This window comes from Eublepharis macularius, chromosome 18 (assembly GCF_028583425.1).
Source record: "Eublepharis macularius isolate TG4126 chromosome 18, MPM_Emac_v1.0, whole genome shotgun sequence".
NCBI lineage: Eukaryota > Metazoa > Chordata > Lepidosauria > Squamata > Eublepharidae > Eublepharis > Eublepharis macularius.
Window position 1 is genome coordinate 12581306 of NC_072807.1, and position 19157 is coordinate 12600462.

The following is a 19157-nucleotide window of genomic DNA, read 5'->3' on the forward strand; positions in this document are numbered from 1 at the left end:
CTTCAACCAGCAGGAACTAGGAATTGATATGGAAAGTATGGAATCGGAGATGCTGCAGAAAGCAGATTAGCTGCTAGGATCGGGGAAGTCCTCCAGTTCCTCCACGAAGGCCTAACTCAAGAACTGCATCCAAACACTCCTCAGTCATGAGTAGATGGAACAAGATAAAGGTAGTCCCCTGTGGAAGCACTGAGTCATTACTCGCCCATGGCGGGATGTCGCATCACGACATTTTCTTGGCAGACTTTTGTTGCAGGATGGTTTGCCATTGCCTTCCCCAGTCATCTACACTTTACCCCCAGGAAACTGGGTGCTCATTTTACCGACCTCGGAAGCATGGAAGGCTGAGTCAACCTTGAGCTGGCTACCTGAACCCGGCTTCCGCCAGGATTGAACTTGGGTCATGAGCAGAGCTTGGGCTAAAGTGCTGCAGCTTACCACTCTGCGCCACGGGGCTTACAAGGTGCCTACTTTATTTCATGCTCATATCAAATGATTTCTCAGAGTGGTGGCTTTCCCACTACTCTCTTTCTGGGTCGTCCAGGCATCACACCAAGCACTATTTGAGTTGATCATGTCAGTACAGTACCCCTCAGGATTTTATCCTTCAAGGTAGCCTTCCGAGTGGCTATAATGTCTGTGAGATGGATCTCGGAGCTTTCTGTCCTTTCAGTAAGGTAGGAACAGACCCCTTCTTTGCTCCAAAGGTAAATTCAGCCTTTTGTAAGGACCAGGAGATCCATCTACCATCCTGGTGCACCCCAAGGAGAAGGAATGGCACACATTGGACATAATGAGAGCATTAAGGACATACATACAGCTCATAGAATCCTTCAGAACCACGGATTTTTTATTTGTCTCCTTCAGCCAATCTTCCTTGGGGACTAAGGTATCCAAGACCACCATTGCGAGGTGGATCAAGGTCTGTATTTTAGCCTATGAGGTCTGGCTCTTACCTGTTCCCAAGGCGGTCACAGCTCACTCCACCAGGACTGCAACGGCTTTTCCACCAGTGCTTCCATCACAATATCTGTATGGCAGCACCCTGAACCTCAGCGTCTGCATTTGTCAGATACTATGAACTGAACACCTACTCGTCTGTTTCTCCTACAGTCAGCAGTCTACCCATCTGGGATGATGCAGCCATGGAGTCTATTAATATTTGTGGTGGTCATATCTCTTTCTTCTGGAAATTGAAAGGTAGTATGGGTGATTTGGAGCTTGATTGTACATACACAAAATTTGTAATTTGTTGATATATTTATATTTCATTTGTTTTATTGGACAAAAAATATGAATAATTTGTAGTGGTCTTATTTCTTTCTTTTGGAAAATTGAAGATACTATGGGTGATTTGGAATTTGTCTGTTCCTGTAAGAAAAGAGCTGTCATTTGATGGTATAGTCATACGTCTTATTTTATGTAAAGTATGCAATAATAAAATATATTTAATTATAAAAAAAGAAAAAAATGCAAAAAACTCAAACTCTACTCTTAATGAAGAAGCTCTTTTCTTCCTCCGGAAAAATCTTTTTTCCAGATGAATTCTCGGCACAGAATCAAAAAGAGTCCAGTAGCACCTTTAAGACTAACCAATTTTATTGTAGCATAAGCTTTCGAGAATCAAGTTCTCTTCATCAGATGCCTGAGGAAGAGAACTTGATTCTCAAAAGCTTATGCTACAATAAAATTGGTTAGTCTTAAAGGTGCTACTGGACTCTTTTTGATTTTGCTACCACAGACTAACACGGCTAACTCCTCTGCATCAGCACAGAATGTGTCCTTTCTCCTGAGACTGCAAATTAAAGACATATTTTGCTCGCCTTTCCTAGCCAAAATTTACCTTCAAATAAACCTTACCTGTGGAATTTCCTCAGGTCATCTTTCTGTTCATAGGCTATACCTCTCTAGATAGGCTGTATCTCTCTAGAACACTTGCAGTGCTTTCTTCTAACACTGTTTTTACACCAGTGCATGACAGTAGCTGGGGTTAAAAAGTACCCCACTGTCAAAACCAATAGATTTCTGGAGTTGTGTTCTATCCCAAGGGGTTTTTGGTTATAGAAAGAAAAGTGTAAATGTTTGTACCTTGAAGACGTTTTATACTAATACGAAAGTAACAATATCGTAAGAGAAAAAACGTTGTAGAGCCTGCTAATTTATTCTACCCAAAAAGTGCATCACCGGTGGAAATTCACTCTTTCCTCCGATGGGCAAGTCCTGAGCTGTGGAGGCATTTCCTTGAATAGTTGAGTCCCGAGAAGCACTATTGGCAATAAGCCCTGAAAATTAGGCTTGTGTGTATCTGCCTATTCAATATGCTAGTTAGGCTTGTTAATTCTTGCCCCAGTGCTTCCTGCACAGCAAAGGGTTTGCTTTTGTGCACCCTTCTTCCTGCATGTAGCTTGGTTGGTTTCAAGCTCTGGGTTGGTTCCTAATGTGACAGGAAACCTTGACCCAAGACTGAGATGGGGAAATGACTCACTTTTTCTTGCAGCTCTCGTTTCTTTCTTTTAGACCAAGGTGCACAGCCCAGAATCTTATGAGAGGCTCTGCCTGTTTCCACATAGAGACAGTACAGGGAGGAGGAAGACCTGGGTCTGGCCCTCTGTTCTTGGCTTGCACTGTTGAGTTAGAACAGTTTTCTCTCCTGTTCGGTCTTCTGCTTTGCCATCAATGGCACCAGTTTTTGACCTTTGAGTGTTTTTCTTTGTTGACTTAAGTGGGCTACTTTAAATTCCCACTGGTTGTGGACACCAGAAATGTCCAGCAGCATAGCCACATCTTGGGTGCCTTTGTTGTTCACTGTTGGTCATCCCAGTAGGGCCAGTCAGCTTAGTTTCCTTAGTGCCTCTCTTTGCCACTTGGTAACATCTCTGGCAAACTTGTTTGTGCAGCAAGGAAGTGGGCAATTTCTGTTTCTTGCTACTACTGTTCAAGAGGTATTAGATGGTGACAGTGAGCCTCCAGCTTTGCATTGAATAAAATAAAGTACGTAGGATCTATTTGCTATTTGTTTGTGGTTGCCCGCAAGGAGGAAGTAGTCCTTTGTGCTGTTGGATAAATGCCAGGAGGAGACCCAGGTTCAAATCCCAATTCACAGTGACATTTACTAGGTAACCTTGGGGCAGTCACTACCTGTCAGCTTAACCTACCCCACAGGGTTGTTGTAAGGATAAAATGGAGGAGGGGAACTAATTGTGTGTGCTGCCTTGAGCTTATTAGAGGAAGAGTGGAGTTGAAATGTGTCAAATAAATTCATTTCTTGGAGGCAGAGTTACTTAGAGCAGCTTGCTTCTTGGACAGAAGCTTTCTCTGCACGTTGTCATTGTGCTTATCAAAGCTTGGAGCCAATCCTGATACAGAAGGCCTACTGCAATTGGTGTGTCGAGATGCTGGGACACAGCTGGCTTCTGCCTTGAATGTCTCATCTCCATTGGCCTGGACCAGGGATGGGAGCTGAGAATACATTAGGAGAATGCGTTGGGCTGCTGATACGTTGGGAGTATGAATTGTGCTATTACATATTTCTGCAAGTGGTGCCCAAAGCGGTGTCAAAGATTATTACGTTTTTATCCTACCCTTTCCCCAAGAAGCTCAGTGTGTAGAGTAGATACACAACAGTCCTCTGAGGTTGGTTAGGCCAAGAGAGGGGTCACCCAGTGAGCTTCTTGGCAGAGTGGGGGGGGGGGGGTTGAGCCTGGGTCGCTTCAGCAGCCCAAATAGCCCCGCTTAGCCCAAGCTTGTCACAGCTTGGAAACTAAGCAGGATTGGCCACGGTTATTGCTTGGGTGGGAAACCACCAAGGAAGATGGAGGTTGCTGCGTGGAGCAAGACATGAGGCAGTCCCCTCTGCTGGCCTTTTGGCTGTGGATGAGGTCCTGCGGATGAGGCCACCATGAATTGGCTGTGACTCAGTGACACTTCTCACTCAGTTTTATTTTTTTGCTTAAAGGCCACAGTAAAAAGATGCCCTGCAAATGGTGCAATTACCCATTCGCATTTCCAGCTGCATGAGCACTGCATTCCTCTTCTGTTCTGAGATGCGTTTCTGCCAGTTGCCCTGAATTCTCCAAGCCGTGTTGACAGTCTATCCTATTTTCTAGCGAAGCTATATTCCACAGTGTCTACTCAGTTCTGTTTGCTGTGAGATGGACTGGATACCTGAGGAGAGTAGGGTACTACCTCCAAAAAGGGGTGCCTAACAGTTTGAGGTTTGGAACTACCGTGATCACGGTCCACTAAGTTTCTCTTCCCCTCCCCCCATGACATGTGGCTGCTCCCTTACCTCCTTACCTGCCTGAGCTTTAATTCAAGCCACTCATACACCGTTCCCCTTTGATGCCAATGTCTGCTGGGCATTGCTCTTCTGCTGCTGCTGTTCTCCTTTCTCTGCCACTTTCTGCTCTTCTGTTGTTTTAGTTTAGCTCAGAAGTTCCCACCTTCCCACTGAAAGGGCTAGACAAATCCCTGCAACTGTTTAAATAAATGGTCCTGGAATGTAGGATGCTGACTTTCTTTCCAGGGATGGCACCCAAGAAGTGATGCTTTTAAACCCCCCCCCCTCACTTCTGCATAATATATTAAAAATACTAGGACAAAAGAGGTGCCTTTTGCTACCTACCCTTGTGATACGTTCTCAAAGTGACTTGCCCAGTGGGGAGTTCCAGTAGGTGTCTGGGCATGTTTTTGCTAGGGGGAAATCTTGGGGTTTGGGCAGCTGGAGGAGGTTGGGCTGCACATCTGAACGTACCAGATGCACACTGGAAGAAACTGTAGCATGTCCAGACACAGCCTCTTCTTCAATAAATGCATCGCCATAACAGTTCAGTAAGATCCACTGGGGTCTTGAAGAAATGGTGCAGACAGTAATTTGCATCTTAAATATTCAGAGTAGAACGAGGAACTGCTCCCCACACATCAGAGTTGAGCCTTAACAGTGGTAGCCCCTAATTTCCCTCTTGATCAAATGTGTTTAATCAATAAAGGAAAAAGGAGTAATGTGATTTTTAAAAAAATTCAGTTGTGCTTTTCAGCATAAGAAGTACTTTGTCGGTTAGGCTGCGCGAGTGGCCTGTGCTAAAGGTCACCCGAAGAGGTCCTCGACTGAGCTGGGATTTGAAGCCCAGCTCCTGAGAGCTGCGCACGTGAACTGCAGCACCTGATCTGTGAAGCAAGCGCTTGGTCAGAGTGAGAAAAGGGCACTTGACTACCTCTGGTCCTGGAAGTGGAAAGGCTTCAGATAAAGCCCCTGTTCTGTCTTCTCCTAAACTGTTCCCGATAGTCAGCTGCCTCCGCGGCTTTTGGCATCAACAAGCGTTGCGTGCACATCAGCCTCTCATGCGTCGTCGTCTTGTGAGGGCTGTGGCGTAAATTCTGTGCTTGCTGCCTCTTCATATTGCCTGTTTTACGTCACCCTTCCTGGGCTTTGAATCGGTCCGTAGCGGCAGTTCTTTCTCTTGAGGCGTTGTGTGTGCACCTGCACCCCCACTGCCCATGTCAGTGCAGCATAATTCTGTAATCTTCACAGGGCAATACTGAGCATGCCCAGGTGCCAAAACACATATGATGAGCTTATGCCGCTTGGTGTGATCGTGACACATGTAAGGCTTACCCAGTGTGCCGCTCTGGTTATTCAGACCTTGTTGACGCAGGGGAAACTCACATCAGTCAACTGTCTTGGTAAGGGGTAGTCAGTTTCTAGTCATTTCAGGCTAATGCAAGAGTGGGTCATGTGACCTCTGGTAGTGAGTGCTGAAATCGGCATGTTTATTAATTGTAGTCTCTTGCAGCAGTGAGCTTGAGTATGGTTTGGAAAAAAAGTGCAAAACTTTGTCCTAAGAGTCTGTGGTCCTGGGCTCTCCAAGATCTAATGCACGGAAGCATCTTTGCTTTGTCAGAGATTAAACTTGGGGTGCAAGGTCTTTTATGAACTAGGTCCCTTCCCGTTTTTTAAATTGCAGAACCTAAAATGCCTGGGTTTTTTGCGCTGAAGGGAACGCCCGAGCATCAGTAGAAAGAGGAACTAATTCTTTTTCCTAACAAGCGGCTTGCTTAAGAGGGTCAGCCAAAGCACCTTGTTCTGTTGAGCAATAAAGGAAAAGGAAGGCGTTTATGTCATTTTCTATAGATGGCAAAAGGGTTCCTCCTCCAGCTGTGCCCTCCGACGGCTGCTGCAGTTCTTCACCGGGGATCATGGTGACATTGGTCCAGTAGAACCCGTGCCTCTTTCCTCCTTCCTACTGTCCTGGAACATTGAACATTGCACCCTGGAGATCTCAAACCTACTACTGTTAAGAAAAAAAAAGTTTGGATTCCTTCCTGGTGTGCGTGTGACTGCCTTTCCTTTCCAGTGATCTTGAGCAGTGGATAGAGTCTTTATTTCTTTAAGGAAAATATGGTGGAGATGTACTTGGCCATGGCCAGTGTGGTTCTTGGGTCTCTCTCTACCAGCAGATAGGGAACTATATTCTCTTTTAATACAGTAGGAGGTAATTGAGTTAAAACATGGGCAATCCATAATTCGCAATAAAAGTTATAATGAGGACATTCCAATATCATATGGGACAGGGAGTCAACCTTTTTCAAATCACATTGGCAGAATAAGGCAAATTACAGTATCTCCCATGTTGGACTGCTGAGGGGGGCAGCATTTAAGCATGCGAGCATGAATGCTCTACAGTAGCAAGGAACTGTTAGATATTTAGTATACAATATAACAAGGTAGTACCCGGTACAGAAGAAAGACTGCCCAATGAAAATTACCCGGGTGATTTTTCATTGTGTAGATATTTGGTATAGGCTGGAATGGTTGGAGGTGGAAGGATGCCAAAAAACTGGGTGGAACGTACTCTCCGAGCTCTGTGACTGCAAAGGCTCCTTTGGAATGACTGATCTTGACTTGTAAAAACTTCTGACTTAAAGGAGAGTTAGGCAGGCAGTTCAGTGGCATGGCATTATGTCCAAGGACACATTCTTTGGGAATGATGGGTTTTATCTCATTCAGCTAGACTGACTACCATTTTGGCATTTGGAGATTAGCTTGGATAAGATTAGCTAGGGAGCGTGTATGTTTTTCGTTTCTTCCTCAGAAAGTGGTGTTGCTTGCTTGCTTGTTTCCTCTGAAATGGTTTGCATTTCTTTTGGTACAACTGGCCCCTGCTTGAGTCAGACTTATTTGGGATGATGGGTGGCAAGGAGGTTGCAATAGTTGTCCTTTATTTCTTTCCCACGTGAAGACTGGGAAATGTAGGATTTCCCTTGAGATTCAGGAACCCACTGATAGTTGGGAATCCCTTTCTGCTCAGGCCTTGTGCAGCAGAAGCATAACAAAATATGTACAGATGTAAAAAATCTGGATATTTTGAAGCCATGGACCCCCTCCCCGTTCCCCCACCCCAGAAAAGTGGAAAATTTGGTGAAACATTTTACTGCTATAACAACATAAAATGTATCAGTTATAATAAGTTAAAATGCAATTGGAAGAATTTGCAGGACCTTGAGTCGTGTCCCCAAATCTCTCCCTGTAGGACAGGATCCTTGCTGCGTTTGTGGGTAGATGGCCGCTTTCCAAAGAGAGTGTCCCCTCGTGGAATGTGATGTGGGGTGGGCAGTGCGGGAAGCCCATTGAGTCCCCAGCAGCTGCAAAGATCTTATCAGCAGAAAAGTTTGCGGAAGTATCACAGCTGATCACCAGTTCATGAGGATTTAAGGACGCAGTCCAACGAGTCAGTGAGTGCTGAAATCCTGGCTACGAACTGGCCAATGCAGTGGTGGTGGTAGAGAAGTAAGATTTCTTTGCCACTGTTGTTTACTGTTGTTACAAATAATTTTAAGGCTGACTGTTAAAATCCCATTTCATGTGCCAGTGGTGCCCTTGAGATTCCTTCAGTGGAGAAGGTGTGTGTGTGTGTGTGAGTGACAGAGAGAGAGTGAATGAATGCAGATTTAATTGATTAAGACTCATTCCTTTAATTGCCTTTTTCAGTACTGGACTCAATTTGTCCGTTATGTGGGGGCTTGTTGTAGTTTAATGGAAACATTTTGTGCTTGCTGAGGGTAACTCCCCTGGGGATTATGTGTTTGAACAAGTCCTGTCAAGATTGTGCTCTAGGGTGCACTGCTAATGTGTGATGTGCCAGCACATCTTTCCTTCTGCACTCTGTTTATAAAGCTTTCCACCTGATGTGTATCCTCAGTAGATGTAAAATTTCCAGTAATTTTGAAGCTACAGGAAAAACACGAGGTTTTTTTTTTTCCTGGAAAAAAATTGGACATTTCAGGGAAAATTGAAATATTTACTAACCTATTAAACTTAAACTAATGTTACTGCTATAACAATGTAAAATGCATCCTTTATAACTTCCTTAGCATATAAAATTGCAATATTTGACATTTATAGAGTTTAAAAGTTACAACTGACTTAGTTTTCCACAAACAAAATTGCGGATATACTCAGCTGATGACCCTATGCTACCTTAGCAACATATGTTAATATTTGCTATCTGAAAAGTTAGGGGAAACAAACAGAAAATGCAAATTTTGTGGTAAATTACATAAAATACATTATTTGGTCAGAAAAAGGGTCACACATAAAAAAACTAGTAATGCATTTTGATATGTAGTTAACCTTTATAACATTATAGTAAAGAGGCCAGTAGCACCTTTAAGACTAACCAACTTTACTGTAGCATAAGCTTTCGAGAACCACAGCTCTCTTCGTCTTGAAAGCTTATGCTACAGTAAAGTTGGTTAGTCTTAAAGGTGCTACTGGCCTCTTTACTATTTTGCTACTACAGACTAACATTGCTAACACCTCTGGCTTTATAACATTAAAGTATTTGACCATTCAATAGTGTATTAGCAACATACAAATTATAGCATTTTAATTATGTACAAAATTAGTCACATTTTAAAATAAAATATCCACACCTCAAGTCTCTAATCAGAATCAGTTTCTGAATCTTATGAATCTGAGCCTTCATTTTTTATCCACGTGCGCATCTTTGAAAAACTTTCAAAGATTTTTTGCATGAATTGAAGTTTGCATGAATTGAAACAAGCTTCCCTACTCTTTCACACCTTCTAGGTGCAGAAATGCATCTTGGATTTAAGAGCTGCGCGATGTCTACGGCATGCTCACCTTGTCTTAAAAAAACTTTCATTATATGAGATATTTTCTCTTTTAGAATGAATTTATAAATTCCTTAAAATAAGGTCTTCAGAGTTTTTTCCTGGGCATTCCCATCTCTAGTCCGCAGGTGGTAACAGTCTTGTAAGTCCTGGATTGGCAGCATGAGGTCAACCTTGTGCCCCATAGCCAGAAACGTGTATGGGTGCAGGTTGCTTGTTGGTTGAAAAATTCTCAGTGGCTCTCCTGTTGGTACCACTGTGTCAGGTTTCCAGTCTGTATTTGTCAGTGCACACTTAACACAAGAGGCAAGGCACTTCTACGTGTAGTATCAACTGGAAGGACTGGAGCCACGTAGAGAGAAACCAGACTTGGAGCTGGTTTGACATTTTCTGTTTTTATTTAGGCAACATTTCTCTGTTAACAGATGCTTTAAAATTTGCAGTTTGTGGATGTGCTCTCTGTATTCGCAGTTCACGAGACACTTCCCACATGAGTGTGTGTGGGGGGGAAGCAGCAGAAAGTAATGCATGAATGTCGGGCTAAGGCGTCTGAAAGAGAGGGACCGAGTGGTATGCTCTCTTACCAAAATGTGCTTGGCCAAACTAGGAGGGTCTGCTGTGAATGCAGAAGCCAGAAAAGTAGAGAAATAGAGAGATTTTCAAGGTGAATCCTCAAGTGTTATGCTTTGTACAGAAATAATCTTTAAATTCTGAGAGCCAAGCTACAAATGACACCTGACACAGGTTGGACACTTGTCAGCTTCCCTCAAGTTTTGATGGGAAATGTAGGCGTCCTGGTCTTGCAGCTGTAATGGAGAGCCAAGCTGTAAAACCAGGACGCCTACATTTCCCATCAAAACTTGAGGGAAGCTGACAAATGTCCAACCTGTGTCAGGCGTCACTTGTAGCTTGGCTCTGAGACTCTTGGGACCAAACTCTCCTAGTAAGTTTTTATCCAACCCTTCTTTTAAGGAGCACAGCATAATATACATTAGGCGTTGAAAAATGGAGCCAGTCCAAAAATTTAGGCGCCAGACGAATTTTTCTAGCTTTCAGGTTTTGTAGTTTAATGACCATAACTTTTAATACAAAACAAAGCACTTCACAGTTTCTTGTAATCGTCCGCAACTGTCATACAACAAAAGTATTGTGGTATATAAATAAATTTGAGGTAACCTGGGCTGTCAGTAAAAACCTCATAATAAAGTAATTGCTGAAACTACTCGGCACTGCAATGAAATTTCCAGGCATGACGGCAGCCTGACATATTTGTTGATCCCTAGTTCTCTGTTCCCCCGTTTTATTTCCTGTGAGTCAGATTAGGCTGAGAGAAAGTGACTAGAGTCACCCAGCCAATTTCCATGGCAAATTGAGGATTGAGCCTAGCTACTAATCCCACACTGTAACAACTACAGCACTACTTGATATATGCTTGGTCATACATACTTTTTCACTGAGTTTTTTTCACTTTAAGAATACAGCTGCAATTTCTATTCGCCCCTCCACTGCCATCATTTTCTCTTTTAAACTGAACAAAATGCTTCTTAAGGCAACATTTTTCACACTCAGCATGTAACATGCAAAAGTTTGAAAGCTTTCCCAGTTTTTCCAACGGAAAAAGTGGGACATTTTAAGGAGCGCTGAAAAAAATCTCCTATGAATTTTTTTTTCTTTTTGAATGACAAAAACCTTGTGTTACAAACCATTTTACTCATTATAAATTTTCTTTTTTCCAGTAGGAAAATTAGGAAATTTGGGACAGAATTGAAAAAGATCCTCATACAATAGACAATACAATATTTTCTAGATTTTTAAAAAATGTATATAATTTTGTCAATAATAAATATGCTGTAATATGTTTAATGATAATACGTTATTAAAATGGTCAGTGTTTTCAGTATTATAAAGTTTAGTTTAATATCCAAACATGCTGGCAGTCCTACCTATTGTGACTTAATTTTCTTGCTAAATAATATACTTCCTTCTGTCAGTATTTACTACAGAATTTGTGTTCCACCTTGAAATTTAATTTTCCGTACCTCTCAGACAGCATAAATTAAAGTTACTTGTACTGTGGTAGCAAGGAGTACAGCAGTTTGCAGTTGTTTTTCAAGTACTGGGTTTGTTTGCATTTTTTCTTTTCTTTTATACTTTTAAATACTTTAAATATGCCAAATAGGAAAAATGTATATACTAAAATCAAAGAGTCCAGTAGCACCTTTAAGACTAACCTACTTTATTGTAGCATAAGCTTACAAGAATCACAGTTCTCTTCATCAGATGCATCTGACGAAGAGAGCTGTGGTACTCAAAAGCTTATGCTACAATAAAGTTGGTTAGTCTTAAAGGTGCTACTGGACTCTTTTTGATTTTGCTGCTACAGACTAACACGGCTAACTCCTCTGGATCTATGTATATACTAAGTTATAAATGATGCATTTTTGCTTGTTCAGTCAGTAAAAGTAGTTTGGATTTAATAGGAAAACATTACGTATATTTCAACTGTCCCTCAAATTTCCATTTTTTTTATGGCAAAACCTTTTCTACCCAGGGGCTTCAAAATTTCTGGAAATTTTACATCCCTGGTACATGTCTCTTCTATTGCAGGCTGCACTGTAAGAAAAGAAAATGTCTGAGAGAAGCATTGCTTGTGGTCATGGTGGCCTTTAAAAACCTGGATGGTTTAATAAAAATTATTAAAAAAAAAAAAAACCTGGATGGTTTGAGCAGCTTTTTGTTGGTGGGTGAGTTCTCGGCCTGATCAGTGGCCGGGGGGGCGGGGGGGGGCGGTGGCATTGTTGAGGAAGGGTCTGATAAATGCACTCTGAGTGTCTCTCTTGGTTCCTTCATTCCAGCCGCTCCTCAATCTGCTGCACTCTGTCCATGGTTTTAAAGAGTGTTCTGTCTCTTCTACAGTTAATCAGAAGTAAAATCTGGACAGGCAAGCTAAGCTGCTGTCAAGCAATTGAGGGTGATTCCCCACCTGCGGAATTTATTACCTCCAAAGTTGTTATCCACTACAGCACCTGATGCTCCAAATGCTCAACGCTCTGTTAACAGCGCTTAAGTTCAGATCCAAATAATAATTTTGCAAACAGATTTGAGTGAAGGGCAGATAACTGAAGAGCAAGCCTCCAAGCAGGATGCATTTAATCCTCGTGGAGTTGTTTGCAGTACTAAGTGTGATAATGGTTTGGATCTGCCCGGGATTCCTCTGTATTGTGGAGTGATGAGCTGTCCTTTGTTTTAATTTCTTTCGTGTTGCTTGAAACGGGAAAATAACCGAGATCATGCAAAACAAGTCAGACAGGTTTTCTTATTCCTCCTTGCCCTTCAGCTGAAGCACTCCGCCCCCGCTATGCCAAGCTGGTTTCCTCCAGAAGCAGCTCACTTGGGTGACTTTATGTGTTTATGGACATCAGGGTGCTTAAACTACTAATCTTTATGTGTTGCCTTGAAATGATGGCGGGGGGGCGGAGGTGGGCTTTGGTTTGTTGGGAATTCTTGCAGAAACTTTGCCAAGGGCTCCTCAGTTACTTGCTTTGCAAGAGGGTGCTTACGGTTTTTCTTGTTTCTCCTGTTCCATACAGTCTCTTTGAGATATTGGCCCAGAGCCCTGCACAGGATATGGCTTGCCGGCTACTGATTGATGGCTTTCCTACAGCTTGTTCCAGATGCTTTTCCTTTTCGTATGTCGGCCTGGGGGAGAAGGTGGCAGTATAGTTTATCTCCCACCGATCACAAGAGTTGGATATCGACAGCAAAAAGCACAGAAGGTGATCTGTGCTCCGTTGTTCCCGTAGTTTCTGCTGCCATCATCCCTTCCTTTGATGGGAGTGGCCCTGTTGCTGGTGTTGGGGTCCTTGCGATGGTTGTCCTCAGGGCTTTGTTTCTGGGAAAAGAGGAGATGGAAGTCAGGACCACACAATGACATCACTTTGGGTCAGTTGGAAGAAGGGGGGAGTTTTTTAAAGTTTAAATCGCCCTTGGCAAAAATGGTCACATGGCCAGTGGCCCCGCCCCCTGATCTCCAGACAGAGGGGAGTTTAGATTGCCCTCTGCGCCGTGGTGTGGAGGGCAATCTAAACTCCCCTCTGTCTGGTGATCTGGGGGCGGGGCCACCGGCCATGTGACCATTTTCAAGAGTTGCCAGAACTCCGTTCCACTGTGTTCCCGCTGAAGAAAAGCCCTGGTTGTCCTCCCAGGCCTGGTGACCCTTTGCAGTGATAGTTTCCTCTCTGGTGGTGTTCTTCCAAATGCTTCCTGATCTGCACTTGCTGAAAGGTCATTTGCTCTGTTGCCACCATCCCTTCAGCCACCTTTCCCTGCTGTGGAAATTCTCACCGTCACTATCTAGACTAGAGAGCCAGTGTGTTGTAGTGATTACAGTGTTGGACTAGGATCTGGGAGACTCAAGTTCAGGTCCCCTCTGCTGTGGGAACCTACCTAACAGCAGGGCTTTTTTCCAGCTGGAATATGGTGGAACGGAGCTCCGGCATCTCTTGAAAATGGTCACATGGCCAGTGGCCCCGCCCCCTGATCTCCAGACAGAGGGGAGTTTAGATCTCCCCCCCACACCATGGGGCGGGGCCACCGGCCACGTGACCATTTTCGCCGAGGGCCATTTAAACTTTCAAAAACTCCCCCCTTGTTCCAGCTTACCCAAAGTGACATCATTGTGCGGTCCTGAGTTCCACCACCTCTTTTCCCAGAAAAAAAGCCCTGCCTAACAGGCTTGTTAAGAGGGAAAAATGGGGGAGAAGAGCATGAAGTACGCTGTTTTTTGTCCCTAATTGGGAAGAAAGGTGGAATATAAATGAAGTAAAATGAATAAATTCGATGCTTCGCTCTCTGTCGCTTCTGATGTTCTCCATTCTTCTACAGTCATGTCTTCTGCCCTAGCCCATTTGCTTATTCACAGGTGAATATGGTTGATTTCCGTTGGGATTCCTCATGAGTAACTGAGCACAGGATTGCAGCCTTGCCTCTAAACTAACTTAGGGCGCCAGTGGGATCAAGATTTTGCACTAGCTGAGACTAATGAATGAATTCAAGTCGACGGTTAATGTGTGCATTAAAATGGTGGTAAATTCTCAGGCTGACCTGGTTTATATCTTCCTTTAGTTTCAAATCGAGGATGGAGGGCCACCTCTGTATCATCCAGAGGGATTTCAAAGTGTGTGCAGAGTTGTACTCCATTGCTGAAGAAGAGGGTCGGAAGAAACTTTACAAACGTAAAGATACAACATCTTGTTTAAATTAGAAGTGGTAAAAATTCACAGCTGCGAAAGAACACACACATTCATTGTCTGCATCCTCCCAAATAATAGCTTAGGACAGCGTTAACTCCAAAATCACCCGTGATCCTCAGTCTGATTTCCTTCATATCTGGCTGGTGCCTTTGTTGTAAAAAGTATCTTTTCTGCCTATTGAGATTGTAAGGAGAAGGGAAAACACATATTTGCGGTATGGAGAAATGCCCTCCACCCCAGAATTCACCCTAATAATTAATTCACACGCCGGGTGTGCACTTCATTTATGAAATTGAATCCCTGATGCAAGCTCATAGCTGGCAAAAGAACCACTTACAGCAAACAGTGTGTATTCACCATAGGCTAGTTTTAGGTGGGCAGCCACCTGGCCTACAGTAGAACGGTGAGACTGGAGTCCGGTGACACCTTAGAGACCAATAAGATTTTCAGGGTTTAAGCGAGAGTCAAAGTTTCCTTTGTCAGATACAAGTAGGAATGGAGATCCCAGAGCCATTAGTTATATCCCACTCAGAAGGGAGTCAGGATGCAGAGGTACAATGGTAAGATGCAGCTCAATTAGAACAGAAATTAGCATATATAGCAAAATAAAAATCCTACGTCTCTATTCAGCCCCAAGGGTTCCATTGTTCTGAATTTGTGAATGAACTCAAGTTCAGCAATATCACGTTGTAATTTTACGTTGAAGTTTCTCTGTTTAAAGACTGTCTGCCACTTTCATATCAGCAATGAAATGTCCAGGAAGATTAAAATGTTTTCCCACTGGTTTATGAGTTTTGTGATTTTTAATTTCAGATTTATGTCCATTCATTCTTTTGCATAGGGAGTGACCTGTTTGTCCAATGTAGAGAGTGGAAGGGTATTACTGACACTTGATAGCATATATAACATTGGAACATGAAGTTATGTATGTTAACGTCAACCCCTAAAGCTGAATAGAGACAGAATTTTTAGTCCTGATCTTCCTATCTCAAGAAGAAGAAAATACTGTCTAGCCATTTGGCTGTCCCAGTTTCTGTCTTTTTCAGGTGTGACACTACAGCAAAGTGTGAGATGTTTAACCTTTTTGTTATTCCTTGAGCTACAGCAATTAATGTAACTAAAAAAACTGGGGACCCATGATTTGGAGAGAGATGACTTACCTCCTCTAGCTGACTCGCCTCCTCTAGCTGTGTTGGTCTGTAGTAGAAGAGTAAGATTCAGGTCCAGTAGCAGCTCAAAGACCAATTAGATTTCCAGGGCATGAGGTTTTTGAGAGTAAAAGCTCCCTACATCAAATACCAAAGGAGCTTTGTCTCGTGGAAGCCCATACCCTGAAGATCTAGTTGGTCTTTAAGGTGCTACTGGACTCGAATCTTACTCGTCATCTCCAGTGTTCTGTTTGCCAGCTATGAGCTCACAGCCAGGCTCCATCTCAGAGCCGATGCATAGTCCCAATGATTGAATTAATGGAGTGACTTCTAAAGTGGGGGGGGGGCATTTCTCTGCATTTCTTTATTTACTTCATTTATACTCCACAGTCTCCCCAATGTGGGCTCAAAGCAGCTTTCGTTGTTCTCTTCTCCTCCACGTTATCCTCAAAACAATCCTGTGAGGTATGTTAGGAGGAGAATGTATGACTGGTCCAAGGTCGCCCAGCCAGCTTTCCGTGGCAGTAAGTAACTAAGTAAATAAACCACTAGTTAAGCGATTTGCTTCTGTCCCGTATATCTTTGGTATCTAGCATAGTATTAAAATCAGCTTTATGTTGCTGTGGTCAGGAGGACCCTCGCACGCTTGCTTCAAGTGCCGGATCCGTGCCCCTCTTTCCTGGACTTCACTTGGCTGCTGTGTCCTGAGGGAGTGCAGCTGTGGGGACTTAGAACAGCAAAGCTCAGTTTCCTGCTTGTGGATTCCTTGGGTCTCGCTGGGTAAATGCTGTGCAACGGCTTTGGGCGTGGTCTCTGAGATGATATCATTCTTTAAATTTGGTCGAGTTGCCAGCCTGAGCCACTTAACTGGAAACTTTCTTGCATGGGTGTAGCAGGAAGAGGTTGGAGCTGTTAGAGGCTGTGATTTGGCCTGAGTTCTGGAGAGGAGAGATTGCTCAGTCCTTGGAAAATAACTTACATTTCTGGATTGCCTACTGGAGCCCAGATTCCTTGTCTTAACTGTCAGGTTTGTCTGTGTGAGAGTCTGGGCAGGGCAGTTGCACACACACCCTGATACCCTTCACTCTTGCATGCTGCCTGACAGGTAGGGCTTGAATATGGCTGTTGCCCCTTTTCCTTGGCTAGTTTGGTTGCTAGACTGGAAAAAAATGTGCATGGATTTCCTTTAAATTTGTTGGTGTCATTATTTCTTCAGAGATGTTTGCAGATACATACAGTAGAGGCAGGGCAGAGAAAAGGCATGTAAAGACAGGCGATTCGTCGCAGACTGGAGAAAGTTTCCGGCTAATGGTAGCACCCTGGAGCATATGCATAAGTGGGCATGGGATGCCCAGCCAATACAAACACAGATGGTAGACTTTCCTTACTGTTTTGTTACATAACTATTTGTGACACTTCTAAATAAATAATTTGGTAAGAATATAAAATGGTACCATTTGGCATATTTATGAAACTTGCGAAGTTTAAATTCCTTCGATTTCTTCAAACAAAATTGTGAACTGCATCCTGAGTGCACACATCTTAATTTTTGCCACCTGAGACTTTGCTTTACCTTACAGCAGGGGCTCTTCAGCCATTTGTGCCCCCCTTCCTTCCAGGGCCAATTTTCTGGCTAAGCCCCAGGCGTTTGGCTTGCTTCCTGCTGACAGTGACGGGGGAGATGGCTGGTATCACCTTCTGGTCCCATGCCGCTGCATTGCTTGGCTTGGACTGGGCTGGCAGCAACAGGAGACCCAGAGGTGATGGGTATACCTGGCTTCGGGCAACAAAATCCCTTGATCCAGCCCTACCTCCTTCAGACTTCTTTATCCTCCAGCAACACAAGGCAATAAAGCATTTGTTTCCCTGCAGCAGGGTGTGTGCATTTCAGTCCTGAGGAGAGAGCTAGAAAAGTTGGCCATGGTGCAGGTTGACCAGAGTGTTAATCTTTAGGGGGGGGGTTGTGTTTGGGGGGAGAGGGAAGGGAGGCCTCCACATTTTTAAGCACATGGCCAAGAGGCAAGAGCGTCTCAAAACAGAAGCCTTTGCAGTCCCTTCTGAAGCATCTCACCTGGCTCTGACACTCCCCGTTCTTTTTTCACCACATCATGCCACCCCTGTCCTCTGGGCTCCTACATGTCACGTCCTGCTTCCTCACAAGCAGGCAGAGATATGCTCTGTCCTCTCCATCCTTGTAAGTGAGGTGGGTGGTCACTAGAGGCACGGCCTTGATGGCTCCTTGGCTCTGTAACTCCCCGCCCCTCTACAGTTCGGCTGAGTAGTTTTAGGCACCAGGTGAAGCCTGGCTTGTTTCCTTAGGCACTTTGGTTGGTCGGATTCTGGAGGTGTCCAGGGTTTTATCTCTGGCCTTTGTCATTGTAAAGCTCTTAAGTGTTTTCAGTATGGGTTTTATATTTTTAGCATCCCTTAGTATTTGATTTGGAAGCCATCAGGTTGTCCACAGGATATACCTAAACAAAGAACCTGCAGCAATATAAGCTTCCAGAGAAGATGGGCCCTGAGCCCATTCATGGGGAGAGTGGAATATAAATTGAACCAATCAGTCAATCAGACGGGAGATGGGGCAAAAAGGTCTTTCTTTGCAGGAGCTTACAGCAGCCTGAGGAAAGAGTTACTAGACCTGGAAGTGATGATCTTGACTTCTGAGGAGATGCAGAATGTGAGCGGGTCCCGTCACCTTCCCTTCTCTTTTCAGGTGGATGGAGGCTTGCCTTAATGAAGAACTACCTCCCACAACCGAGCTGGAGGAGGGACTTAGGAACGGGGTCTATTTGGCCAAACTTGGGAACTTTTTCTCCCCCAAAGTCGTCTCTCTCAAGAAGATCTATGACCGGGAACAGACCCGATATAAGGTGAGGATTTCTTGCTCTGTGAGTGAAGATGTTTGTGGTATGTTAACAAAGGATACTGTGGCTGCAAGATAAGGGAGGGCCCTTCCCAGTGTGGGATCCAATTTATTTTCTAAACATTTCCACTCAGCCTTTCTCCAATGCTGACGTTGTTGTTAAATAATATAATATCATTACATTTGATAATGACACTCATAGTAATGAATCAGAGAAAGCCTTTCCAAAATAGGATGCTGAAGGATTGCACTGCTGGACTGCTTTATTGCATGGAGTGTGTACAAAAGGGGCTCAGCGGATACCTTCCATCTGACTGTTGTATAAATCCTCTGATAAAGCACCTCTTCCCCCATTCCCTTGTTTTCTGGATAAAGACAGTTCTCAGCTGTCATGCCTCACGCGGCTGACTTCAGTGCTTCAGCCTGGCCCTGCCTGCTGGCTGGCTCTTCATGTCCCCCTTTTCTCCTTCTGCATTTCAGGCCACAGGTCTCCACTTCCGGCACACAGATAATGTGATTCAGTGGCTGAATGCCATGGCTGAAATTGGCCTTCCCAAGGTAACTTTTGCTTGATGGGTGAATAGAAAGATTCCTTGAATGGGGTGATGTGACATTAGATAATGCCCACCAAAGAGTTTTAGGTTCTTCTTTAGAATGTCGGTCACAGCATTTTAAAGATCCTGTATATGCATCCATTTATTCCATGATAGTTAAAAGGCCAAAAGGTTTGTTCCAGTACTTTGGAACTACGGAAGGTTC

General features: G+C 43.8%; 1 protein-coding gene across 1 annotated transcript in view; it reads left to right on the forward strand.

Annotated features, from left to right (window-relative positions):
* Positions 1–19157, forward strand: part of IQGAP1 (IQ motif containing GTPase activating protein 1) — an 83154-nt gene that overhangs the window by 16424 nt on the left and 47573 nt on the right. The window contains exons 3-4 of the mRNA XM_055002147.1: positions 18249–18405; positions 18879–18956. Coding sequence (XP_054858122.1) covers positions 18249–18405; positions 18879–18956 — 235 coding nt within the window. The remainder of the gene's footprint in view (positions 1–18248; positions 18406–18878; positions 18957–19157) is intronic.